Genomic DNA, 13,206 nt, shown 5'->3' with positions numbered 1-13,206 from the left:
AAATCTAGAAAGAAAATGTGGCAAAGTTCAACATCATAATGATTCTATTATAAAGAAATAAACGTTTTACTGTTGGGCATGCATTTAATAGCCACTGCTAATTTTGCATTATCACATTCCCTGCTAAACTTTGATTTGCCTAAGCTCTTAAGAAATAATAACCAAAGAAACAAAAATGCAGGTGGTTTGAGAATTACAAGTGTTAAATGCATAGGATTTGGGCAATCAGGTGTTAATATTTGTGTGAGCTAATCTGTTTTAATATACCAGCTAGAAATACTCAGCCTTCCAATCTCAAATCACTTTTGTAAACAGAATACTCTCTTACAGGGGCAGCTATGTGCCCTCCTGAACACCTGGTTAAGAACTTGTTCACTTTCATGTGTGTTCTGAGATGCCTTTCCTCCGAATAAAAATAGAAACTAGTTTGCAGCACCACACGGGGCTTCAGTGTATTATATGAGCCTATCACTGGTTTCCTTTGATATCTTATCTATTCCATTAACTCAATAAAATAGAAGGCAAAGCTGGGGACAAACTGTGGGAGGGATCCTCTTGGAAAGCACATGCAAGACCTTTAAGCTGGGCTTTTAACTTATCTAATAAAAGCCAGTTAAATGGAAGCTAATACTTCATTTTTCACCCCCTTTATTAAAGATCATAAGTACTGCAACTCAGTGGTAGAGAAAATAAAATAAATATATGGAGGAGTACAGGTAGAGGCAATAAAGACTATGGCTTATCTATTTTCTCAAGATTTAGGAAGCACTTGAAGGCAAAACTCACAGACAAGCATTTTAAAAATCCATAACAAAGGCTCCTGTGCCTTAGCAAATACAGTGGTCTTTTCTGAATGCAGTAATCCTATTTGATTTCTTACTAGAATATAAACAGCTTAACCTAGGCATAATGCTGGGGTTGGGGGTCACCAGCTATCACCTCTGCCACATTATACTTTTATATCATTTAGTAATTTAGAGGAAAAAAAATAGATTCATGAATCTACTTCATTGCTCCTTGACCACCCAAAGAAAAACAATACTAGAACTCAAACTCCAACAAGCAAACTAAAGGAAAGTGTTCCACCTAGAGACTGTTTTCATGAATCAAAGTGGATGAGAGCTTATCCAGAAAATGAATATTATTTTAGCCCATCCTTGCAACTTTGTAGTAAAAAATAATAATAAAAAGAAGCAAAAGGTATTGCCCCTGGTGTAATTAACAATGTTAATCTTCTTTTTCCTCTCTATGGTGATAAAGGAGTCATTTTTATATTTAATTAATGCAGAGGATCATTTTGGAAACTGGCTAATGAGCCTCTGATCACATTACCATGAAAATGTGCATTAACATTGCAACTGAGGAGGCTGTTTCATGTGTAGCAAATCCACTTTGTAATTAGCCCACTGTGAAATGAATCACGTCAGGGGGAATCTGAGGGAACCAGGAGGCAGTGGGCACTTGGCTACTGCTGGGCCACAGACCACCAACATCCCAAACATCATCTTTTACCAGCAATATTGTCTATAAACAAAAGTAGTAGTGTCACATCTGGAGCAAACTGGAAGAAGGGGAAATAAACTTTATTTTGCCTGACAAGACATTTGTACTTGAGCATTCACTCCCAAGGGAACCTGCTCAAATACAATGGCAAATTAACAGAATTCTATTAAAACTATGAAAGCTGTGTATATGACTTTCTTATTTTTATTCTGAAAAGTCCCTAGATACACATTAAAGAAATATATAAACTAATATACTTTTTCCTAGGTCACATATAGATACTATAATAAGCTCTTAGAATTTAATTTTCAGGGCTAAGCAGGCAAAAAAATTATTTAAAAAGGATCCAAGATCAAGTAGTAAAAATATTTCTTTATCTCATTTTTAAGCCAAGACATGTCAAATATTTTTTTCTTTTTTAACACACACACACACACACACACACACACACACACACACAATACCAGGTCTTCCTCTTAAACCAAAGCAAAAATTCCTAATTAATCAAATAATTTCCTCTGGCTAACAAGATTTGGCAAGAAACTTTTCCTGTCTATTCAAAATAACTGAGATCATAGACCTATTAAATCCCAATATTTATGCAGACAAAGATACAACTGATTTTCAAATGTCAACATTATTCCAAAATGAAAGAGGTATCTCAAAGTATTACAGAGATGGATCTCAGTTTTACTCCTCTTACTTGACTGACATCTTGGCAGCAGATACACAAAATGTTAAAAAGAATCCCACAGGAAGTCATCTGAAGGGGGAGTGGCAAGGAAACTGAAAACTGCCACCCAAACCCAAAATAAAAAGCCCCAAACCAGCACGTCTACCCTCAATTTTGAAATATACTGAAAGCCAAAATAAAAACAAAAATAAAATAAAATAAAGCTAGCCAGAATTCATTTACCACCTCTCAGACAAACACAAAGCCTGGCTATTTGGTTGCTGGTATTAGACCTGCACTCACCTGGGAAACTTCATAGAGCAGTTTGTAGTGTTCCTCTCTTTTCTGAAAAGTGCACAAATTGCAGCCCATTCTAAGAAGCAGAGAGAGAGAGCAAATCTTCTAATTTCCCCAGAACTGAAAGGCAAGTGAACTGAAAGGGAATCACCCTCCAGACTTGACTACTGTTTTTCATCAGTCACTTCAGTCCAGAAACACAGACAAACCGCTGTTAGCTGGAAGCATGAGCCAGGGTGGTGTGTAGCAGCATGCTCTTCTTCGCTTTCCCTAAGTATCTTGCACTCACGGATACACACACAGAGTTTCCAGTCAGTTCATGGCAACACTCCCCCTGTCTCTGCATCAGTGCACATGACTACACAGATTCCAGCTCATGAATATTAATAGTGCCTCATTGATTATTTATGACAGAACATGTTAGCAGGGAGGGGTGTCATAGCTGCTGCTGATGACAGATGAATATTCACTAATTAAGAAGCAAATGTAGTATGGTTAAACAAAATTCACTTGTGTCAATACCATCTCTGTTTATTAAGGATAGAGGGGTTGAGCACAGGGCATTTCAAAAAAGAGCACACACTTAATTTCTCCACTGATAACAGTTTTGTAAGAAATTCAGAAATAGAAATGGACTTAGTTCACATCTCCATGGTTTTCAACAATGAGAAAATATTTTAAGCATTATAAAATCTAGAGAGAAATGAATAGGTGCAATTATTGAAATTTACAAAATAAACCTAGAAGCAAAAAAAAATGGGGGGGTAATATGAGAAATGAAAAAGAGGTGGGGGGTTTCATTCATTTCTAATTCTGATCCTACAAAAATAAATAATTAGTTCATACACAAACACTGTTACTTACTAAGAAGGAGAGAAAACAGTCTAAATAAAGAACATTTAAGCAGGTATGAGTACATGATACTATACAGATAATAAATATTTTAATTAGATAATAAGGGCATTTCTATTGAATATAAATTTGTAGCACTGTAATGCATGTAGATCTATATTTAAAAAATAGATAAATATAATGCTTTTTCTGAGAAAATTTCAAATGCATATGGTATTTATGCTAATTTTATTAAAGTCATATATAATATTTCAGAAAGCTGACAATGGCAATATTTAAATTCTAATGTAATGCACAGTGATGCCATTTAAGATTCTATATTTAGCATTCATAATGTGCAAAGGTGAAAGACTTATAAACTAAGCTTAGATGTTTAGATAATAGAAGTAATACATTTAATTTCACACTCTCAGAAATACTTAAATTGTATTGCAAGCTGGCAGTTTTTGTCCCTTAAAGATATACTACAAATAGCCAAAGCAGATAATAAAAGAAAATTCCTTTTTTTTCCACACTGCTTTATCTACAATCTCTGCTAATTAAGAAGTATGTCCTTGTTCCAGCACATCTTTAAACTGGACAGGATAGCAGGTGGGTTTGAAAGCAAAAATAATTACTTGGAAACTGATGACTCTGGTTAGGAATTACACTGGATCTTGAAGATTTTTAATTGCTCAACACTTACGTATTGCTATGTTTTGGGGTCCAATTTCCTAAAAGTGCTTTGTCAAATGTTTAGAATCGATAACAGGAAATGATTCTAATGAGCACTAATTGTTAACAAATTGGCTTTGCAACTATCAACACCTCAACACCAGTAAGTAGCGAGGAGATGAGCAATCATCTGCTGCTCATGGGTTGTTTCCCTTGAGATGTAATAATCCGATTTTCTGGGCCTAATTTCACCTAACAACTTGGCTGGAAGCCAAGCTGAGGGACCTACATGAAAGTGGCACCATAATTGGGAACAATGTGTTGTGAACAAAGTTCTCCAAATTAGAAACCACTTGTAGGAGACATTCATTAAGGTGTGACTCCCTTATGGGAAAAAAATGCATTCGAGGAGGTATATGAAGGGAAATCATGAAAAACACCAGTGGCCACAAAGAGAAGCAAAATCCCTATGTGCAGTAGTTGTAAAATATATGTTTTTGATGCTTATAAAAGTCTTAATTTTCAGAGTCCTTCTGTCACTTCCCATGAAGTGTTATTTTGGTAGATTTCACATCTTCCAAGAAAACATTGACTCTTTTTTTTTTTTTTTTGAAGGGTTCTATATTGCTAAATTCTGAATGGATATCTGATTATCAAGTATGTAGATTCGGTATTTTAAAAGCCAGATCAAGGACTTAGAATGCAATAAGGCAAGGATGGCTCACCTATCTATCAAAGGAAGTGTTTGCCTCGTCCACTGCTATAACTTCACCATTTTCTTAGAGATCAAAAAGTTATAGGAAACAATGGTCAAAGCTTCTACTTATGGCAACTTTCTGATCATAATATGTTATACCTGGGTTTTAAGAAAAATTAAACAATGTAGCTTTAAAAACCATTTTCTTAGTGATCAAAAAGTGAAGAATGAACATTCCAGTGAAGGAAGCGATTACACTTGAGGTGATTCTCTCAGCAATTCCTCTTGGCTGTTTTCTTTATTCATCATTGGTCCCTCTGTTCTTTTGTTTCTATCTCAGGAAGCAAGAGCAGTTTCTCCAATCATTTATCAAATGCTGCCCTTGGCCCATTACCCTGGAAAGATTCCATCTTCTGCTACTAATGGGCTCATCCCAAAGAATTAAAGAGTGACTTGAACAAAGGAGACCTGCCAGGCCAGTGTCCTCTAAATGTCATTAGAATATGAGGGTTTTCCAATGACTAAAAAGCTAAATATTGTATTTGAACATAACTTTGAAACAGAAAGGGATAAAAGCATTAATATGAACAACATTTTAAAAATACAAATGGATTAGATACGATCTCTCTTGGATGATAATATGGAATAAAAAATAAGTAGAGAATGAATGACTATCTTTCCAAATTCTCTAGGGGAAAAAACATACAAATATGTAAGAATATATATTATATGTATTTCAAGATGCAGTTTTTTATTTGCATTTAATATTTGTGAGTTTACTCCACACCCATACATTAGCATTCAAAATAGGACATGTGTCTGCCAAGATCTAGATGAAGAGCCTAACCAAGAGATGAAAGGAAGACATCCAACAAATTTCTGGCTTTTCTTATATAAATTGTGTCCCTGAATAGCTAAAGAATAGGTAAGAAGGAATTTATCTTTATACACCCATTCAGGATAACAAAGAAAGAAATAAAGATAGACTATGCCTAAGCCAGAAATCCTTAATCAATTAGTAGATCTGGGCACTGTGAATTGAAAGCTGACACTATGACAGAATCTCACACAAGAGAAGAGTGAATGCTATGTGCCACCTGATAGAATAAAATGACACCATTCTTGAAATAGTCTTTCCACAAGGAACAAATTACAATGAAGATAAAGGACAGAGGAGCATATTGAACTACACCATAAGGATGCAATCAGCCAAATTCAGACTGTGGGCAACACTGCATAGACATATACATATTCCAGTTTCAGAGAGGGGAGGGGAGGGAAAGAGAGGAGGCCTGTGGATTAAAAGAGACTTCAATGGCATGGAAAACAAAGCTCCATGCATTACTAAACTCTGTTCCATATGACCATAATTTGAATGATAAATTTGAAAATAAGAAAATGATTGCCAAAAAAGTCAAGAGGGTACTCTTTAGTGGGAGAGAGGGTCTGTGATTAGGTATACTGAAAGTTTTAGTGAGACTAAAATAATTTTAACTTCAGACCTGGATACTGGTTTAACTAAATATTCACATACTCATTAATCTGACCTTTGTTTTAGGTGTTTTCTATATTTTTGCTATGTTTAAGAAGACTTATTGAATACTAATTTAGAAAAGAGACTATGCCTGTCTCATCCCTGCTAGTCAATACAGTGCAGGAGTCCCCCCATGTTCACAATTTGCTTTCTGTGGTTTCATTTTCTTCAGTTTCAATTACTTGGGTCAACTTCAGTCTGAAAATACTCAATGAAAAATTCCCGAAATAAACAACTCAAAGGGTTAAAATTGCATACCCTTTTGAATAATATGATGAAATCCACATAGTCCTACTTTACCCAACCTGGGAAGTGAATCATCCTTCTGTGCAATGTATCCACATGCCTGTTGGTCACTTAGTAACTGTCTTGTTATCAGATTAACTGTTGTGGTATCACAGTGCCTGTGTTCAAGCAACCCTTATTTAATAATGGCCAGAAAGCACAAGCATAGTGATGCTGGCTATTTGAATATGCCAAAGAGAAGCCATGAAGTGCTTCAAGAAGAAAAGGTGAAAATGCAATAAGCACTGAGAGAGAGAGAGAGAGAGAGAGAGAGAGAGAGAGAGAGAGAGATCACATTCACATAACTCTTATGGTAGTAAATTACTATAATTGTATTTTTGTATGTTATTGTTAATTATTACTATGCTTAATTTATAAATTAAACTTTCTAAAATTTATTTTTAACTTTATCTATTAAACTTTAAGTATGTATACAGTAACAACAGTTTTAGCCATCTGCTAGGGGTCTTGGAACATATCCCCTGCAGATAAGAAGGGAATATGTACCTATCTTCTACTGAAGTCTCTACTGAAGGAGGGATAGAAAGCCAGATAGGACTATCCTGAATTGGCTAAGTCCTGAGTCTGTGACAGCTGCCTGAAATTGTAGCTGCCCATTTTCTCTATTGTTTTCTGCAATCACTCTGATGTTCTTTTCCTGTGTTGTTGTAGAAGTTCAGTGGGTAACTCCACTCTCCTCAAGGGCATGCTTTCCAACTACTTGAATGTGTGGCTACACATTTCCATTCTGGGTCCAATCCCCCATTCATCTTAGGGGATATTTGTGCACCTTTGAATATTAATAGACATACAGCTGCCTAACATCTTCTAAAGTTTATGTATCTTATATTCAAACACAGAGACAAAGAAGCTGGTGCTTAGAGAAAGACTGTGACTTGCTCAAGGTCAACCTCAGTAAAGAGATCGGAACTCAGTTCTCCAATTACAAATGCTGTGGTTGAATTCAATAGCTAATTGCTGACCTACTTCTCTGGCAGAGGAAGCCAGAGCGCCATTGATATGTATTTTCCTGGTGACTGAGGAAGTAGAGGTTAGTACTTGTAAGTGCTGAAATTAAAGGCAAGGGGGTGGTGGGGGTGGTGGAGAATAACTTAAAATAGATGGAACCTAAAATAGGGGAAGTGGTTTGTAGTTAAAAATGTAAACTTTATCTATTTAAGTACCAAAATGTTTTTGTATTTACAGCTGAATACTCTGTTAGCTAAGATCTCACAGTCCTCAATGCACATTAGGATGACCAATTCTTGCTGTTGCACCTGGGACTTTGCTGGCTTTAGCACTCAGTTTCAGATCCTGGAATTCCTTGATTCAGGGCACTAGAAAAGGCTCCAGCAAAGTCATCCTGAGGTGTACAGGTCCACTCCATCCTATCTTTACCCCAGATAGTACCTCATTCTGCTTATTTTTTTGGAAATGCTACAAATCAGTCTCTGGACACTTTGTGGTCCAGTTTAAATGTTCTCTTGTCTCCCTGACCTCATTGTCTAGTAGTGATCTCAACAACTTTTAAATTCTTGGTGCATGTTATCCATTCCCATTTCAAAGCATGTATCCCCTCTCTATATATCATGCTTCACCCCTCTTATTGGATTATAAGACAGATGAGGGAAGCAGAAGTATATAATTATTTTTTGAGTTCCTAAAACTTCTAGCATGGTACCATTCATATTTCAAGACTTCAATAAACACATATTGAATAAATGAATGTAACTGGGAGATAATGGTTTACCTGAACCTGGCAAAGTGACATAAATTTGTATTTTTGCTTCCATAGCTAATTGTCAGGTATTTTTCCCCTTTAGGGATATTTCTAGAATGTTAAAGTTAAAAGACTGAAGAATTATAAACATAAAATATGTTCAATTTGATTCGATTCTATAAATATAAATTTTAGAGTCTGGAAAAATGTCTGTGGGTAGGGATACAAATAAATGAGATATAAGAACATATGCTGTATTATTTGTGTATTGATATGAATATACTACCTGCACACTTAAAAGTTACACTCTGATCCATATCACAGCCACTTATTCGCTTATTTATTCCAGAAGTATTTACTCAGCGCTTATCATAAATCTGATGATATATGAGTGCAAGGTTTTTGGAATTATAAATCATCTTGTTTCATTTCCACAATAACTCAGAGGTAAATATGTCAGATATCATCCCTCATTTGTTAATGAAGAATTTATAAGGTATTGCCATTCCCACTCCAAGGGAGTCTAGGGATTTTGCCTTTTGACACTAATCTAGTGTTTTCCACAACACTGTGCGGCATCAACTCATATGTCACGAATTTAGAAAGGAGCTCTGCTGACAGTTCCCACGTGTCCTCCATTTCCCCAGTTATAACTCCACAGATCAATGTGCTGATCCTTTGTACACTGTGCTCACTAGTTGGCCACCTTCAATCTGTACTATAGTCATTGCCTGCTGAACCAAGATGGCCCTACTGACTTACAAACTCCTGAGAGCTGCCAGGTCCTAGGCTAGACTGCAATGGAAAGAAAAGTTGTAGGATGTCAAGAGAGAGGACTGGGGTTCTTATCTGAGCCCTGTCACTTTCACCTGTGTGGCTTTGTGCAACTTATATACTCTGATATAATACTGACCTTGCAGGCTGATTACACAGATTGAAATAAGGGAACAAATGTGAAAAGAGATTCATGAACTGAGAAGGATTTTGCCCACACTGGTGTGCAGGTTAGGCATGAAAGCTAGAGTCATGTGTCTGGGGTCAAGTCTTGGTTTCCTCAGTTTCTATCTATGTAATGTGAGGCAAGTTGTTATTATAATTTTCTTCACTCTGTTTCTTGGTTCTTCATATCTAAAACTGTGATGGTAACAGGATCTATCATATAGTTATTGCAAGACACAAAGCCATTGTGATGATACATGTTAAGTATACCTGGCACAGAGTATTTGCCTAATGCATAATGGCTACTAGTAATCACAGGACAGAGTCGAGTCATGATAAGAATGACTTCCATCTTAGATTTTCAAATATCTATTTCTATTTTTTCTGTCATAACTCGATATAATTTGAAATTCACTTCTTTGACTATTATGGTCATTCCTCTATTCACCTTGTTTGCTACTGTACATTTAGGCTGGTTATTCAATCATTTTAAAGGCTGTTTGTTTACTAGTTCTTTGTATAACAGAAATGGTAGCCCAGGAAGTACCTGTTTGATAAATGTCACACACACACACTCACACACACGCACTTCTCTGTATAAGGACTGTGATGTAATACACTCTTAGTAATAGTTTCGCTACTCTATTTTTAAAATGTGCAATGTGTAAGCAGTGCATACCTGAGTATACTGGAAACCAGTTATACCATATGAAGCTAGGCTTATACATTTATGAAACAGGGAGCCCCAAAACATTTATTTTAGGAATATTAATATCTACTAACCTAGCCCAGTATAATACTGGTTTTTCATTTCATTGGAGGTTAAATAATATTTTGATTATTTCACACTATTCAGCAACACTATAGGTACTATGTGGAATTTACCCAGAATGCTACCATCACCGTGTTTAGTTCTGCAAAAGGGGTAAATGCTCTGTAAATTCACTCCACCAGAATTTATTGAATAGTACTATAAGCAAAGCATGGTGATAATTCCTGGCCCTTTTTGAAAACAAGAAAACAAAAAATGGTTGTTTAGCTCTTTTTGTACATTATAGTTCAAGCACTATGTATTATTAATTTCACTTAATTCTCATATAAACACTATGAGGTATGTACTATAAATAACTCCTCCTGACATGGGTGATTAGTAGGTCACATGAATGGTAAATGGGGGAGGAGAACTCAAATGCAAGCAGTCTGGATCAACTATTGAACTGGCATCCTAAACTTCCTGCTCCTGAGGAGTAGTTATTATTATGGCACATTCCTAGATGGTTAGGGGTAAAATTCTGGTGATGCTTGCAGCACACTGAGATGTAAGAATTTCCCTGAGGACTAGACGTGTAGTCTAAAATTAACTTCCAGGTTCCATGTTGCGTCCTCAAGCATGACTGCATAAAATAGATTGAATAAAACCTAAGCAATTTCATAACATTACTCCACTCCACTGGTGATGGGGTACTGCTGCACGGAATATGTACCCCAAACTGTAGAATATTTTTCTTTCTTAGTATTTTTTATGGTAGGGAATATATACATTGACAATAGGACAGTCATATCATACCTCTGTATTGAGGAATAACCAACAGTTAATCAAGACCAATAACCTTTGGAGGTTTTGAGAAAAGTGAAGGTAGAGATTTGCTGATGACTCCCAAGTCTAAATTGCCACACTTAATTTCTTAAGCTTCAGATTCACTATTCATTAACTACTGATATTTCCACTGGGTCTGTCCACCATAGCACATTAACTTCAACTTATCAAAACTTAAATTATAATCCTCTTCCCCATAACTGCTGCTCTGCATGTGCCCCATATGAATGAATGGCCTGAGTATCTCCAGGTGCTCAAGTCTGAGGTTTGAGTGTCTGTCTTGGCTCTTCCTGCAGCCTACACCTAATGCCAAAACACTGTCAATGTGAATGGCTCAGTTTCTCTTTTTTTCCTTCCATTTCTCCCAGGTCATTCTCCTAGATTCAGTCCACCATCTTTACTCAGCTGGGTTCTGCTTCTCTGCCTACAAACATACATCTGTAAGCCCTTCTTACTCCTCAGTTCCCTGGTCCCAACCTCTCTGTCTCCTTCTCCTTTTTTCTTTTAACAGCTATTACTTTTTATTGGGTACTATGAAACATGATCATTCCTCTATCATTCTTCAATTCTGCTCACTTAGTCATTATCATGATATTCACAACATAGAAAGAAAGATCCCAGATTGCATGGAACAAACTTTGTACTGAAAGAAATCATTAAATACCTACACAGATCATTATTATATAAAAGATTAAGACAATTATAGGGACTATGCAAGGAATTAACATGGAATGCTACGTGGGGATCTGTGTTCTCGGACATTTCAGAACCTAGAATGTTTGTCTCTGCTTCATTCCCTAGCTGCGTGTGTGTGTGTGTGTGTGTGTGTGTGTGTGTATCACTAGTAACTAAATGAAGAAAGTAAGACAGGTAAGGAGATAGCAAGAAAAGAGATAAACTATTTTATTTTTTAAGTGAGAAGCTATTTTATTAAGGCATTCAGGGTCTGAAGTTTTCTCTACCTGGGAGATCCTAGGAAATCACTTATTTGTTTTGGTCCTGGGAGCTTCAGACCTACCTTGTCCTTTGTTACCTTTTTATGTTTTAAAAATGGCCCTCACATGGCTCTTTAAAACATTGGCACTAGAAATCAGAATGCTAATACTGCTTCATTCATTGTGAAAATAATAATATAGAATGTCTAATTACATACAAATTCTAGTTCATGATACTATTGTCATTAGAAGGAACACTTAGGTGCTTTTTATTTATTTTTATTTTTTATTTTTTGTACCAGGGATTAAACTCAGGGGCACTCGACCACTGAGCCACATCTCCAGCCCTATTTTGTATTGTATTTAGATACAGGGTCTCACTGAGTTGCTTAGCACTTTGCTTTTGCGGAGGCTGGCTTTGAACTTAGGATCCTCCTGCCTCAGCCTCCTAAGCTGCTGGGATTACAAGCATGTGCCACTGCACCAGCAGACTTTTTAGATTTTGAAGTCATCTAAAAGTGTACTTGCAATTCACTCTAAAAAGCTTTTTATATGAACTCGAACAAGTTACATACTTAGGTACACTTAGGTGCCTCAGTTTCCTCACTGTGAATAAAGGATATTGATAACAGCTACCCCAAAGGAGTTTGTGAATACGTGCTTTCCCTGGGGCCTATTCCATGTAGTTGCTTAATAAATATTAGCTCACATTTTACAACATACAGAAGTGTCTATATTCTATTATTGTGAAATTATTCAAATGAGCAGGCAGCCATGTTATTGCTTTGTCTACATTTTGGCAAATGTCTAGAAAGATGCTTTGAAACTTTTCTCTAGGAGGGGTCAGATTCCCCTAGGATAAGCAATGATTGGTGTAATGGTGAATGTCAGTTAAAAAGGGGAAGAAAGGACCTCTATGATCATGGGAGGTAGAAACTGGGCCAAGGCATGAATCCTCTTTGTTCCACAAGTATTCACCTAGTAACTTCTGTTCAATTCACCATATTCTGCTTCCAAAGCTGTGGTACTTCTCTAGGGATGTGCATCAGAATCAATCAGGAAGGGTTTTCAAGTTACAAGTACATAAAATCTACCCCATATTTCTGAGAATAGCCCATTTGGAAAGTGGTCTGATGATGTGTATTTTTAAACATCCCACAGAAGATTCAGATGTGTTGCCTTCTTTCCTCTCCCTCCTCCAAATCTCCACATAAGGTGTTAAACCAGACTCTGTCTCTTGACTGCCTCACATTATGACAATTTCTGATATGGTTTCCTACATGATTTTTACTAATTTGAAAAGGGAACTAACATTTATGAAACACCTACTATATCTAAAACATTTTCTGTCTCACAAAAATTCTATGAGATATATGTCGTCATTTTCACATAAAAGAAAACTCGTGGTCAGAATATTATGTAATTTGATCAAAGTCACAGAATTGGTTAAATGGTGGAGATTTAAATTTGAAGTGACTTGATTTAAAGACCCCACCTTTTCTAGGAGGACTCCCTTCTTC

At 36.3% G+C, this 13,206-nt stretch overlaps 1 protein-coding gene across 3 annotated transcripts in view; it reads right to left on the bottom strand.

The window, feature by feature from the left end:
- Nucleotides 1–13,206, bottom strand: part of Pdzrn4 (PDZ domain containing ring finger 4) — a 367,112-nt gene that overhangs the window by 136,164 nt on the left and 217,742 nt on the right. The window contains exon 1 of one of the 3 annotated variants that reach the window (XM_048802553.1): nt 2,480–2,952. The exons of the other annotated variants lie outside the window; for them this stretch is intronic. Coding sequence (XP_048658510.1) covers nt 2,480–2,548 — 69 coding nt within the window. The 5' untranslated portion in view covers nt 2,549–2,952. Of the gene's footprint in view, nt 1–2,479; nt 2,953–13,206 lie in introns of those variants that run through there. 3 annotated transcript variants of the gene reach the window in all.

The sequence above is a fragment of the Marmota marmota genome, unplaced genomic scaffold (genome assembly GCF_001458135.2).
Source record: "Marmota marmota marmota unplaced genomic scaffold, marMar, whole genome shotgun sequence".
Taxonomy (NCBI): Eukaryota; Metazoa; Chordata; class Mammalia; order Rodentia; family Sciuridae; genus Marmota; species Marmota marmota.
Note: the sequence above shows the minus strand (reverse complement) of the source record. Positions and strands in the feature narration are given on the sequence as shown.